This window comes from Artemia sp. Qi Xiang Cuo, chromosome 10 (assembly GCF_049724085.1).
Source record: "Artemia sp. Qi Xiang Cuo chromosome 10, ASM4972408v1, whole genome shotgun sequence".
In the NCBI taxonomy this organism is placed as follows: Eukaryota; Metazoa; Arthropoda; class Branchiopoda; order Anostraca; family Artemiidae; genus Artemia; species Artemia sp. Qi Xiang Cuo.
Window position 1 is genome coordinate 35222403 of NC_142803.1, and position 15455 is coordinate 35237857.

The 15455-nt window shown below is 35.6% G+C and overlaps 1 protein-coding gene across 4 annotated transcripts in view; it reads left to right on the forward strand.

The window, feature by feature from the left end:
• The window catches only part of LOC148947702 (ileal sodium/bile acid cotransporter-like), a 75975-nt gene extending 61249 nt beyond the window's left edge, over positions 1-14726 (forward strand). For all 4 annotated transcript variants that reach the window (XM_089095380.1, XM_089095377.1, XM_089095378.1 and 1 more), the window contains exons 4-7: positions 2190-2364; positions 5153-5415; positions 11621-11807; positions 14384-14726. In XM_089095380.1, the coding sequence (XP_088951506.1) occupies positions 2190-2364; positions 5153-5415; positions 11621-11807; positions 14384-14562 (804 nt within the window). In that variant the 3' untranslated portion in view covers positions 14563-14726. The remainder of the gene's footprint in view (positions 1-2189; positions 2365-5152; positions 5416-11620; positions 11808-14383) is intronic.
• The last annotated feature ends 729 nt before the right edge of the window (positions 14727-15455 follow it).

Sequence of the window (15455 nt, forward strand, 5' to 3'; positions counted from 1 at the left end):
AAACCGCCGTGTAACTGAACCACCATGCAACTGAACCACCGTACAACTGAACCCGCGTGTAAATGAACCATCGTGCAAATATACCACTGAACTTAATTTTTCAGTATACTAAAAATATGAGGCACTATAATTGGGTGAAACACAAGTTAGAATTTTTAAATGTTCAACCTTGTTGGAATTGTTTGTTTCTTAAAGTCTTGATATAAACGCCTTTTGTGTTTTAGATATTTGACTTTTGTCCATCTAGATAGCGATTTTTTATCAGATGTCTTTGAGGAGATTGCAGCTAAAAAGGATATGTGAGGGGTTTGGTTGCACTCCAGCCTATTTTTTCAACATTCCTTTAACATGCCCAGAAAGTTTAAACTTCATACCCTTAGGTTTATACCCTCAGCTGTTCTCGACACATTGCAGATACGTCGTCTTGTAAAACTGGATGCACAAAGTACCTCTTGATTTAGTTGAAGATGCTCCTAAACATTTTCCGAACGATGTGATGGTTGATACCATCAGCCATTGTAGATATTGCTACTATTTCCTTTTCTAAACCAGTAAAGGAAAAAACATCTTTTTTAAAAAGTGCACTAGAACTTTTGATTTCCAATCGAATGTGTACCCCCCCCCCCCCAAGCTCATACAACAATCTTTTCAATAAAAACCTTATTTGTTAACATTGAGTAACTTGCTTAACTTACATCCCTTGTTCCAGGAGCTGATGGCGGGGTGCACCCTTTGAGGTATCTCCCTCTCTCCCTAGCTATAAAACAATCAGAGAACTGCATTGTAAAATTTTAAGTACCTTTTTAAGTTTTGTAATTTGTCTATTGCTTACAGATAGTGTTTGTTATTGGGAAACATACGGACATTTTTCGCGTGGGAGTTTTCTGAAGGGGGGGGGGAGAGTTTAGGGCGAATTTCCCATGAGAAGAACATTTTTAAACGGAGGGGGGGGGGACAAGACTTACACATAAATTCCTCTTTTCCACTTTCCTAAGCACCCCTCAGCTAACTAAAAAATAACCGAACCAAAATAAAATGTTCCAACTTGGAAAACCATGTTTCCCACAAGAGGGTGTTTTTCAGGGGAGGGTTTTTCCTTGGGAGAAAGGAGGATAAGCGCCTAGACCCGTGGACAGTGACAGGGCGAAGGGAAACCCCATTAACAGACATAAAAAAGGAAGAAAAAAATCTGGTTTTAATAGTTTGTGACGTCCGATTTTCTTTGTTTTTGTTAATCGTCTTTTTTATTAATCATCTTGACAGTCATTTATATTATGACTTTAAAAAGCAAATAATTCCAAAAAGGTTGAACATTTAAAGATTCTAAATTGTGTTTTACCCAATGTAAGTACGGTGTTTGAGTTGTACAAGAGTTCAATTATACGAGGGTTAAGTTGCACGGTAGTTCAGTTGTATGATGGTTCAGTTGTACGATGATTCAGTTGCATCGTGGTCCAGTTGCACCGTGGTTCAGTTACACAGGGTTTAGTTGAATGGGGTTGAGTTGCACGAGGGCTCAGTTAAATGGGGTTCAGTTGCACGTTGGTTCATTTGCTTGGGGTTCAATCACGCGGTGGTTCAGTTGCAATGGGACCCATTGTACCAGGACCTCTAAATTGTACCAAAAACGGTGCAATTAAACCATGTTGGCAACGCTACCCATGTATTGACAGTTTATAAAGGGTAGCCTGAACTCAGTGTCGGAAGGGGAGAAGCTCATTTCTGGACAAGATACTGGACTGTATCTTACTGCTAAAGTAAAGCATAATTTCATAGTTATTGTATATTCAAACGTTGAAAATCACGGTCAAAGACAGAACTAGGATAATATATTATTATTAATTAAGTAGTTTTTAAAACTCCTTGTTCTTAAGAGCCAAATGAACAAACATTTTATTTTATGTTTTAAACCACATGCATAGAATTTTGCCAGAATTCCCTTGAACATTAAATCTTCGCTATGCATTTACAATAATAAGCATTGAGTCATAGGAGATTCGAATTATGGAACATCATTCATGATTAATTAAAAATGAAAGGTTTACATGTCCCACCCCTTTAAATAAGCTCCCATGTCCCCTTCAGAATAGGATTTATTCTATGCTGCTCCCAGGTTATATATTTTAGCAAATAAACTAGTACCAGTTCAAGCGATATTCTGAGCTTACTTCTTTTGTTTTTCCTTTCAGTGCGCTTTTGTTTTGGGTTTGCTCCTTTTTCCGAAAAATCCGGAGCTTCAGTTAGGCCTTTTCGTCACAGGCTGTAGTCCTGGTGGAGGAGGATCTAATTTATGGACGTATATCTTGGACGGCAATTTGAACCTTTCTGTTACCATGACCTGTATCAGTACCTTTGCAGCTTTTGGTAAGGAATCTTTTTCTTTTGGTAGTGCTGATTCTGTTATAGGGGAGGATTGATCCTATTGAACTGTTTAAAACTCATGCTCTCCTAATCTTTATTATTAGATTAGTTAATTCATCTTTTTGTTTAAGTGAAATTAGATAATAAAATGTATTTCAGTTGAAATTGAAGTTTAATATTTCTATACAAAATTTCTTACAATCTCTGGGCGCTTAAAATGTTTGATTTTTGTGTTTGATTTTTTTTAGAACTAATTTTTTCCATTCATGTGGATTGAATACTTCGTGAATAACTGTCAACAGCCAGTTTCACTTGAGAACGCTTTTTTCCTTAAAATAGACCTGAACTGTTAAACTAAAACTCTACTGTCTTAGAAACCATTGTTCAATGACGCCAATTTACGAAAATGTAGGAAGGGGCCAGGATTTTTTCGATTTTTTGACGGTACAAAAAAAAATACATTTTTTAAAATTAGGGGGGGGGGGTATTTTTTTAATTTGATTTAATGAAATACCATACATGTATTTTCAAAGTCAAGGTTTAGGTGCAATTATCTCCCCACCTCTTCTTCACCCCTCCCCCAATTGGCGTCCCTGCTTGCCTTAAATGTCTGATATGTTATGAGATGACTAACGTTTTGTCTTTTCATTCACAAGGTCCCATCTGCACCCGATTATATTTAAACTAGTCTATACAACTTACTTTTACCGAAATAGTCAGTAATTTTGTTCATTAGTGTGAACACAGAAAAAATTTCGCTTTTATTAAGATTACGCCTGACAGATTCCCTTATCTGTATCAGAACTTTCACTTTTTATGTTTTTTTGTGATTATGATAAAATAACTCCTTAGTTGTTTTATAATGAATTACCCACTGTACCATCTATAAATGGTTCATTGTTTGTACTCTAAAGCTGATGATGATAAAGTGATAGTGCTTAATAGAGTCTTTGTTTAACAAATATTGCCTTGAAAGCTTGGAATTTTGATAGATAAGGTTGCTTGCTTTAAAAAAAGGGAAAAAATAAGTTTGATGTTTATCCTCTAGGATCAGATAGATCAAGGCTTAGGGGTTGGGGAAGGGGTTACATTGCAAGATTTTAGACTAAGAATACCGGTCAAACTTCAGATCTTGATTAGTCGTCCATTTAGCCTATTTGCATTTATTTCCATTATTTTGATCACAAAGTATTAAAATAGCCGAGGGGTTCGTTCAATTTAAGAAATCGTTTACACCGTGTGGTGTGCGCCACGCATGGCTGAAGTGTCCCACGATGGAGGAGTAGTAGACAATGTGTGGACAAATTAGGAATTGCGCGGAGAGCTCATTCGACGCATGGCAGAACACGCGGTGCTCCCGATATCTAAACTAGGTGACAGATAGTGAGTGACTCCTCTAATGTAGCTATTTCCTCTGCTTGTACCCAACAATTTTTTATGTTTTGTATGTCCCCATTCTTCTGTCCAGTAACTTATAATGCGCTTCTCTTAGATTATACGTAATCTAGAGGCATTCCAGAACGATGTTTGCCTCAGACAGAATGAAGTTGGTCATTTGATTGCTTCTTCCATGACCAAGTTACTCTTTCTTGGACCGGTGACCGCCTCTTTTGATACAATTCAAGTTGAGCTTGTAGTCCTCTTGGGTATTTAGGCCTTTCATTTGTAGCATCAGCTAGTGCCACGAGACACCTTATAGTCGATTCTTTGAAAGAAAAACAAAGAAAATCCTACACTTATCTCCCCAGGCTAGAGGGCCAATTTGATAAGAGAACACTTGATCGATCATATAATGTTTTTTTTGCACCGCATGTATTATTTTGACACCTATTTGAAAATTCTTCTCCACCTCTGATAAAGAGCAAATCCGATGGTTATTTTTCAGGTTCTGGGAACACTTTTCCAGCATCCCTGTTTGGATTTGTAATAGTTAAATTTCCAAAGGGGTTTTTTAAATACCTTTTACCTTGACAATTTGACAGAGTAAATGAATCTCCCCTCCCTAAGATTGATTTCGGAGACTACGCACCCTTTATCCTTCAAGGAATTGGAACTTACCAGCCTAAAACGCCGTTTTTTGGCGTTTATGACCCTCCTTTCGAAGAAATACTCTGATGCCCTTTCCCCCAAAAAACAATTTTTTCCCCTATGTCTATATTGAAACCCTGTTTGGTATGATTCGTGATGTCTAGGATTTCGTATTGGGATGGGGGTAGGGTAAACTATTGAAAATATTATTTTTTAGTCTTTGTAGCCATTATGCAGCGGAAAAATGTGACTTTTTTGTATAATTTTTGTTATTTCTGGGAGAGAAGATTCAGACCGGAAGCTTTTCTTGTAGTTTTCAATACGGTACTTACGTGCTATAGCGACCAAGAGCGACTATAGCGACAAGAAGAGCAGTTAGGTTAATCCTAATGAAATATACCAAAATATGATGAAAATTTTATTTAGTAACAAAAATTTATTTTAGTAACAAAATTATTGAAACTACAACAGAGAATTATGGAAACCTGACCGCCCAGAACGTATTATATTAAATACATAACTTAACCTAACCAATTCTTAAATATTTAATTAAAATATCCCTACATAGTAGTTTATCTCATTGAGACTAAGCTAATTATCACCGAATACAGACAGTTAAACCGGTATTACTCAGATCAAAAACAACAGTTTGGTCGGTATAACACGTAAGTGCTTGCAATACTTATAATGGAAGTGTTTAGGCTATTCCTTAAAATAGTTATATTCAGATTTATCAAATACCTGATTGTGTTTTTTTTTTCAGCTATGATCCCATTTTGGTCGTTCACCCTGGGCCGTATCGTCTTCAGTCAATCAGCCATTCAGATCCCGTATATGAGAATCGTGACGATGGCCGCTGGGCTTGTTGTGCCGCTTGCTATTGGTATTGCCATTCGTCGTTTTTTACCCCGTGTTGCTGATGTGTTAGTCAAGATGTTAAAGCCAATGGCGTCTCTTTTCATTGTTTTTATAATTGTGTTCGGAGTGTATACGAATCTCTATATGTTTCAGATAATGGGATGGCAGGTTAGTGACTTTGATTGAATATTAAGGGGCCCCATACTATTACTAACAACCCACTGCAGCACCAAGTCATTTGAGGCGAACAGCTATGCAAACTGCTCCTCCAGTCCGATCTTTTCAAAAGTTTATTCCTTACACATGGTCTCCATAGGTTTAATAAAAGATTATTTTGAAGTTTGTCTTCGAAATCGAATAGAAAGACTTTTCCTAGCTCAAAAAAGCTCTTGTCCAGATGGTAATTAAATTTTCAGGAATTGATCCTATGTTCCGAATCAGGACCTTGATAGTAGTTTGAAGTCCCAACTCCACCGCATTGTAAGCTTGACCGATTTTGTGAAGACAGGTCTTAAATTTTGAAAACAGGTTCAAATTTTTCTTAGTGTCTGCTCGTCTAGTCTGTGGTAATCCGGATTTAAGACAAACTCTTGGACAAATTCGATTTCTTTCCTTTTTTTTTAAGTTAGGGCCTATTCCATAGAAATGTTCAGGCCTTACAAATAGGTAAGCAAGTGGGAATGTAAGCTTTAATGTGCCTTTGTTTTATCACAATGTGGCGTGCCGATCACTTCCAAAGGGTTTTATAAACCTGGCCCAACTTCTTTCCGAGCTACTGAAATACCACTCTGGTCTGCGTTCGCCATCTGTGGTCCTCTTGAGATGTCCCAGTTTTTCAAGAGTGGCAAAGCTAAAAAAAAAACTATTTTAAGGGTGCAAAACAAGTTTTTCTGAAATCAACAGTATTTTGTTTTCAACGCTTACACCGCTCGGAATGTAAATTGCTGTTTTAGCCATGCCTTCAAATACTAAGACTTTCCGTTTGGCATTGTATTTATTCACATCTGTCAAGATATAAATTGAACAGTTCAACAAAATATCGATAAAATATATTTTACTACCTAATGTAGCAAATATTTTCAAGTGTATATCACCAATTCTCTAGCATTAAAAACGTGGAAATATATTTGGATAACTTTTGTCTCTTCTCGATAAACGTCTGTACGGGGACGTATTGCCAGGAATATATGAGTTTTTTTATCATTTGTCTGTACCTACCCTTTCCTCTCAACCTTAGAATCATAGAAACATTTGAAATTAACTCTACTGCAGCATATATGTTTAGAATAAACAGACAATAACTCTGTTATCTTAGTTTCAGAATGGGGATCACTTAAAAGATATATACTACTCTTAAATAGCTTAATTCTAATATGGGGAAAATATAGAAATTTCTCTAACTAATTTTTTTTAAATAATCGTATTTAATTTTGTTAATTATTTAAATAAATAAAATAAATTGTTAATTTTCCTAATTAATAAATTTCTTTAGACTCTAAGCAAACTTTTTCGTTCTTGATTCTGAGAAAGAGAAAATAAAGGTCAAGTTTCTTACCAAGAATTTCAGTAACAGGGTGTAATATTGATTTTGATCTAATTATTTTACTTGTGATATAGCCAAATGCAATTGACGCAAATAAGCTATGAAGCACGTACAGTAGTAAATGTTGCAGACTTTTGACTTAATAAAAAATGGAAGTTTTTAGCAACTGAAAGTAAGGGGCAACATTTAAACTTAAAACGAACAAAAATTACTACATATATGAGGGAGGCCGCTCCTTCCTCAATTCCTTGCTCTTTACGCTAAAGTTTGATTTTTTTGTTCGAGTTATTTAAGAATGACGAAGGTCGTTTAATTAGAATAATAAGCTCTTTTAAAAGTTCTAAAAAAAATTAAGCGCAAAGAGTGAGGTATTGAGGAGGGGGTGACCCCCACATATACCTGTGGTATACATGATATAGTTTCATATACATGAAAGTATGTAAGAGGATGCCCTCTCCTCAATACCTCGCTCTTAACACTAAAGTTTTTAGTATTTGGAGTCGTTCTTAAAAAATTGGAAGAAAGAGTCAAACTTTAGCGTAAAGAGCGAGGTGTTTAGGAGGGGGAAGTCCCTTTCATATATGGTATAATTTCTGTTCGTTTTAAGTTTTTATGTTGCTCCTTACTTTCAGTTGAAAAAATTTGTTTTTTTTAAATTTAATTTCTGATCGTTTTTTAAATAATGCTGGGAAATCCGCTTCCCCTCCATGGAAATTCCCTTCTCCAGCGAAAAAAATCCTCCATGGAAAGATTCTCCCACGTAACCCCCCTTCACCAGAAAAATCCCCCCCCCCCCCCTTAAAAACTTCTGTATACTTCCCAATAACCAACACTATATGTAAGTTAAGGGCAAAGTTCATAGCTCCAGGGACTGTCGGGGGTCAATTCATTATCAAAGACATACTTATTAGATTTTTCGACTATGCTGAAGAAAATGGCTATCTCAAAATTTTGATCCGGTGACTTTGGGGGACAAATGAGCGTGGGAGGAGGGCTAGCTACCTTCCAATATTTTTGGTCGCTTGAGAAGGGCAGTAGAACTTTTGATTTCCGACCAAATGAGCCCTCTCCCGATCGTCTAAGATCACTGGTTCGATTCGATCACCCCTGGGGAAAATAAACACGCATCCATGATCCTTCTTCCGGCAAAAAATGCAAAATCCAGATGTTTTTACATAGGAGCTTGAAACCTCTACAGTAGGGTTCTCTTGTGTGCTGAATTTCATGGTGTCATTTTCATTAAGATCATATGATGTTTTGGGGGTGTTTACCCCTTTTTCAAAAATTGGGTAAAATTTCCTAGGCTCGTAACTTTTGATGGGTAACCTTAATTTTGAAAAATTATACATATTTTGAATAAGCATAAAAATTCAATTCTTTTGATGTATCTGTTGTAATCAAGGCTCTTTTTCTTAGAGTTTCTGTTATTATTGAGCCGCGTCGCTCCTTACATACAGTTTGTTACCACGAACTGTTTGAAAAAAAGAGTTTTGCTTGACACGTTTGTAATTATAAAAATAATTTATATTTTCTATCTAAATAACGACATGTTTTAAGGTTCTGGCACTACCAAAGACAATTAGATGCGACACTCAATCGCAATAAGCATCATGTAATGTGCTCATATTCAAACGGGTGAAGGACATACAAGTGAAACTGGGATTAAAGGGAAATAGGTTTTAGTGAGACCTTGGGGTTGGAGGGACTAGCTAGAAATAGGTCTAATTTGCATCTTAACTTGCTTGGACGTTTGACTGTCCTTCGTTTTTAATATTGCCTATAATCTATTGTCATTTCTTCGTCACAGCATTTATAGAAAGTTACAAGAGTTTTACTTTTTCCAATAATTTAAGTATCATAACATATTAACTGTTTTTCTGTGAAAGGATGTTTGTCATTACCTATGGTGCAATTCCACTCAACATGAAAACAACCTTTTGAGCAATAATGAAATTTTAGGAATTTGACGGGTTCCTTTTTGTACACACATTGTGCGTTTCAAATGTCAAAGGGTTAGTTATCCATTAAGTATGATTACTGTCCTCTCTCTCTCTCTATCTCTCTCACCAATCAAGATCGACACGGATTAATGCGCAAAATACCTGACTCCTCTCTAATTTCTACACATAAATCTTTTGCATTAGATTAAATAAAAAAATTATCAGATATGTCTGGTAGATTAGAAATGAACCCTATGACCAGTAACAAAGTTTAGACTGTTGTGAGATCAGTCTATGATAATAGTTCTAATTAAAAAAAAGAAAATGTCATATCTGATTTTTTGAGCATCGAGTCTTTTTTGCAAAAGTCTTGCTCAAGCCTCTCCCAGCTCTTTTTCGATGAGTAATGAATTCATTGTATGTTTTTTTTAATTAATTGTTCCAAACTTTGGCAGTGAAAAATGTCATTGAGAAACAAAGTAGAACCAGAGGATCGTAAGCGAAATATCCTGAATAATATCCTGAATGGATATTATCACCCATTAAAGTGCGGTTGCCGCCCCTTCAAACTCCAAAAACGAGATTGTTATTTTTAACAGTGTGTTATTTGTCATAACAAAAAAGAACTAGTTAATGTGAGAGGAAAAGAAGCATTTCTAAGGAATAAAAATCACTTGTTAGGTTGCTATCAGTTAGGTTACTATCGTAATAAGCCGATTCTATTGATATATATATTGATATCAAAATTCGGTTTTTCAGAGTTTCGGTTACTACTGAGCCCGGTTGTTCCTTACTTACAGTTCAATATCTCAAAATGAATTACAAACCACACATTCCTAAGTATATGATAAGATTTTTCAAGATAGTGAATGTGTTCACTTTTTGTTCTTAAATTTCAGAGTATGACTTGAGCGTGGTTGTTTAGAATCATTGTATTCCACACAACCAACAGGTTTGAGTAATTGCTGGTTGAGGGAAGTGTGGAAAATGGAATGAAAGATCTAGGAAAGGATAAATAATAAGTTATCTAGTAATTTAATGTTATATATTTTATCTAATATCATTAGACTAACTAATGGATGTCGCTGAAGCAGTTACCAAATGTGATGGATATTGTGCAAATCCCTTCTACGACAGGAATGGGTTTTGAAAGAAGACAAAATAAAACTATATTGCACAACAATTTTGCCCCGAAATAGGTTTATTTGGGAGATGTTTGGATAATTCGTGAAAACGCCAAAGTGACATTTTTTATAAGACACACATCCTAAACCAACAAAACTGGTCCAGTTCGCTGAGCCTAAGCTTGGTAGGTATCGAGGGTGCTAGGGCCTGACATTTACAGAGTTGACCGTTTTGCAAAACTTTTGCTCAAATCTTTCTAGACTCGTTTTTAATGAGTAATGAATTGATTGTATGTTCTTTGAGTCTCAAGTTTCTTGTCAATTCAGCTCAAATTCTTTGAGTTGAGTCAAGTTTGTCTCAAACTCGGGTATTGTCCCGGGCATTGGAGAATTATTGCATGTCCTATGAGGTAACTACAGATACAACTGGTAATATACTCGTGTAATAGCGGAGACTGAAGGACTGAAATTGCTGAGTAATGATATTTTCTGGCCAATCACAATGAAATTTAACCCGAACAAAGATTTAGAAAGTTTCGAAAGCTCTTATTACTTAATGCTAATGACTAGATTTTGATGTTTGATAGTCATTTAATATAATAATGTGACGTTACTAAATATTTAAATTGTTTCATCGTGGTTTCAAAGAGACTAGCGAGTCAACTTTGAGAAAGATATAATGATTTGCCAGTCTTAACCAAGTTCGAACCAATTAAGCTTGGTTTTTGGCTAGATCAACAAATCTTCTGTTTGAACGGGTTGGGTCTCAACTGACTCCTTTAAAAATTTAGCATTAAATCTCAATGTTAGTAAAACCACATCGTGAAATGACTTACTTAATCGATATCGTGACACACATTGCCATAAAAAATAATATTCTTCCCTCAAATTTTTAACTCGAAAATAAAAAAGAGTGAAAAAACGAACTGAAGGTGTGATTTCGTCACGATATTGAAGTTTATGCTTTTATGTCAAGAGAAAGGCCACTAGTATATTTTTTTTTTACTATTAATGTGTTTTGCTTCTTTTTTATTTTTAGTTTTTTATGATGATGATTTCATTTTTTAGACCTTTTTTAGGTATAATTTTTTAATTAATTTTAGCCTTTATCTTCAATCAAAATTGCAGAGATAGAAGAGTAAGGTTTATAACAGGAATCATTATAAGAAAATGAAAGAAACGTCAACAGCGAATATAGTCTCTCAGTTGCAAAGTTGGAGCCGTAATTGCCTAGTTTTTAAGGTTATCTCCTCTATTAGGATGTACAGCTATCTCTTGTTAAAGTTTGGGTTAGTAATAAAACGTGAACTTAAATCAATTCAGTATTATTGGTAGAACAGCTCAAATCTTAGGCTATGATAAATGCTGGCCAATGTATCTATTAGGCGTGATAGATCCACATAGCCAGGGCCGAGGAATGTCAGGACACTTTCCTAAGGATCATCTTATAAAAATAATTATGCGTGGTTAAGGCCGTATCCAGGGAGGGGGATTACGGGGTTTGAACCTCCCTCTCTAAATTTCTGTCCCACACGTAAGAAAATCTATGTAAACAAATTTTTGATGTGTTTTTTAAAGTTGGATTTGTAAACCATCCCTCACCCCACCCCGAGAAAAAAACCTCCCCCAGCAAAAATCCTGGATACGCCCTTGTGCGTGGTTTATTACAGTTAGGCTAATTTCAGAAAGGGTGGGAACCATGCCCATTTGTGTACACCGTTATGGGGTTTATAATTTTTTGTATATTCTACTAACTTCTTTTTCAGGTGTTCACTGCCGGTTTTTCTCTACCATTCTTAGGCTATTGTTTTGGGGCCGTAGCTGCGTATTTGTTACGGCGTCCAATTGAAGATGTTATTGCAATTTCTGTTGAAACTGGTCTACAAAATACCGGCATTGCCATTTTTCTCCTTAGATTTACGCTACCTCAACCCGACGCTGATCTAAATACAGGTATGCAGAAATCTTATATTTCTCTAGATATAGAAATCTTAGATATATATTTATTTCTCGTGTAATACTGGAGATATATTTCTTTTGCAATACTGAATTTGCAAGATGAGGCTGAATTTAAAGTTTTCAAAATTGAATGCTTTACACTGAAATTGGCATCTACTTGAAAAATAATCCTGGTATCTGTGGTATATTTAACATTCCGCCAATTTTTCATTTATCCACCGAATCAATGCGTACAAGATAGACAATTAAAGCTCGGGAGAGTAGCGTGGGTTTTGTAAAGCAAACAAGAAAAAAACAACAAGACCTTTTGTAGAAAGTAAAGAAAGTCACTAGTTCTGTTTTTGAAGCTAGCATTATCACATTAGCTATGTATTTTTCCTTTTTTTTGTTCTTAAAACACAAAGGCTTTACTGGTATGATAAAATATCAAACTGCTCCATTTGCGCCCATTAGCTGAATTTTAGGGGGTCGGGACTTGGCTGGTCTAATCGGCACTTCCAGTACTGTATAATAGCAATCTTAAAACAAAAACATTAAATATAAAGCAGCATCATTCAGCCAGGGGGAGGGGCTGGAGCCCCCAATGCCCCTCCCCCCATATGGACGCCCATTAGCTGCTCATATTTTATGTTTTTACTGTCATAGTTATTCTGAGATTTGGAGAGAAATTGCCAGAATTAGCGAATCAGTCACGAAAGAAATTACGCTTGTCTATCCCTCTGCTACTAAATGAGGATCACCATGGACTGGGATGATGATCTTGCCTACTCCATACTTGCCATGTCTTGAGAAAAACGAGTTTCGTTAAGACTGGATAATTCCAAATTGCAACTGGTTTAGTTTGCAAGTGAACTTCAATTTTTCTCTTTTTTCTGTCAGAACTTTTAAGGCCATATTAGTCCATTGATAATGACATCAGGATATCTTCTATTTGCCATGTAGAATAGGTGCAAGATTCAACTCCGCCGTTTATACATACGCTTAATTTTAGAATATTTACACGTGGGACGCCATAGATAGCCAAAAAAAGAAAGCAAAATAAAAAAAAAAGAAACTATGCACTCACCCCTAACACGTTCTGATGCAGATGATTATTTCATTGAAAAAAAAAATAATAGCCAATATTCTTTAAAAGTCTTATTTCTTAGACCTTGACGGGTTGAACTTTTTTGAAATTATTTTTACATACCTTGACGGGCTGAATGACTGTTGGTTAGAGATTTAGTGTGTTGTATCACATAATTTTGTGTAACTTGAGCTACCTGCTGTATAATTTATGTACCATTTTGCAGAACTTGACCGTTTTGTATAGCAATAACAGGTCCATTTTTAAATAAAAAAAAAAAAAAACAAGAGAAAAAAAAAACAGAATATAATTTGAAAAGCAATGTCAATTGATAATTTAGTCTGTTAAACTTAATTTGTAATATTGTTTTCCAGTCTGTTAGGTAAAAGCTAACCTTGTATCTCATTTCACAAAGGGTCGCGTGATCAGAAGTCTCGTTACGGATGAAATATCTTATTCAATCAAGGTCATCAATATGTTTGTTACCTTAGGAACAGAAGTACAAACATCATTTGAGAAAATAAGATTACTGTCTTCAAATAACAAGTTCAAGGTGCTATCTGACGGGGATTTTTTGTTATTTTTATTACTATTGTCTCAGTTTTCACAGGCGGGATTATGAGTAAGTATTTTGCGTATGAGAATGGGGCGGATAGTAACATTAGGTTTAAGTGGCATATTATCTCAATTGCTGAAAATGTCAATAATTACGGAGGATATGTGCATTTCAAGCTGATCCGTAGTGATTTTAACGAACTTTGCACGAATCTTCTGCAAACAGAAAACTCAAAGCGGACTCGAAATGAACATGAACTAAGCCTTATTACACTTATATTCATAGCGTAATACTCCTAAAAAACTATGAGCTGGGCCGTCACTCCCCGTGCCCACCTACTCTTTATGCCCAAATGAAAATTATCTGGGGCTCTATATAGAGTATGATTATTATATATCCTTCAATTGTCTTTAAGCTTCAAAACTTAAACTTTGACACAAAGGGAATAAATCCAATGAAAGTGGCACCCCCCTTTCTGCTTAAGGTAACCACCTTCAAAATGATATAAAAATGAGCGGCAATGAAGAGAAAAAAAAATACAAATAATATTAAAAATTAAAATGAGTATATATACTACTTATATTCAAATTTAGAATAAAGGCAGCGAGCTGAAGGAACAGAAGATAACCCCTCATCCTCTCTTTATACTCAATTATTTGTACTCGAATTCAAAAATAGAGACATGAAAATACTAAAATTAACATGAGTTACTCCCGATTTTAATTAATATTAAAACATCCGAGAAAGCAAAAGTAATGAACAAAATTGGAAGAAAAAAAAATGAAAAAAATTCCTTTCCCCCTTTTTTTTTCAAGCACTCTTTTTTTAGTTGTGAAAATAAACTGAATGGAAATCTTTGAAATCAAACTATTCTAAATGAAATATTTATGAAGTGTTTATAAAGTTTAGTGCTTAATTGGATTATCAAGAGCTTCTTTTCTTTTTTAGTTGTTCCCGTAGCATCTGCAATTATGACTCCTTTGCCGCTAACAATTGCTCTTATCATTCTTAAGCTCCGTGCTAGAATTCTTGGGAAGGCGAAGAGCATGGAGACTGAAAAGAAAGCTCCTAGTAAAATGTTGGTTGCACATGATAGTATTACCCCTCTCACTTACGTAGAAGCATAGAATGCGGCAGCACTGCGAAGCAGAACAATATAGTTTTCGGTGTTTTATTCGGTGCAAGGCTAAACTGTGATTTATTTTTAAAATTTTGTCATCTCATTCAACTGTTGAATTAACGGTTTATATAAATATATATGTATATATATATATGTATGTACAAACATATATATTTATTCTTCTCACTCTTGTCGTTAGTCTTAACTAAATCAGAATTTATTCGTACACAGGGTGACCCGAAAAGAAGGACCCCAAAAAAGTGGGAAGTCCTTTTTGTTATATCATTTTTTGGCCCCAATTCATCCGTTTATTGCGGGAGAGGGTAGAAAAAATGTCTCATAACACAACTAAGCCTCAATAGGAGCTTCAGTAAATTTTATTATGTGCTGACCAGATAGAGTTGTTTAAGAGAATTAAGCCCAATTTCATCTGTCAATTTGACTGAGAAAACAGGCCCATTCCAAAGCAGAATCTAGGAACTGGGCTATGCTTCTGTAAGTGTGGGGCCGTGAGTGAACGTGGCAAGTAATAACATCCTAAGCACCTTAGGACGCCTCAAGAAATGTACAGCTAAAGACGGTGAGTGATTCAGTCCAGCTGTGTGGAAGATATTCGCAAGTAAGCCATGCCGATACCTTGGTTTATCCTGTGAGATGTCTTGGAGGAGGATCAGAGCTATTCCTCGATTGTTTTGTAAGGAAGCTAGTTGCGGTCACTTATAAGATCACGAATCTGATCACCTCCTCGACTTCTGTTTATTTTGAGTCATCTATATGACATGGCGATCCAACAGATGCCAAAGGCAAACGTTAGGCTCAAGAAAGCCGTCTTGGAGGAGGATCAGAGCTATTCCTCGATTGTTTTGTAAGGAAGTCATGAAAATTTTTTTATTGCGTCTT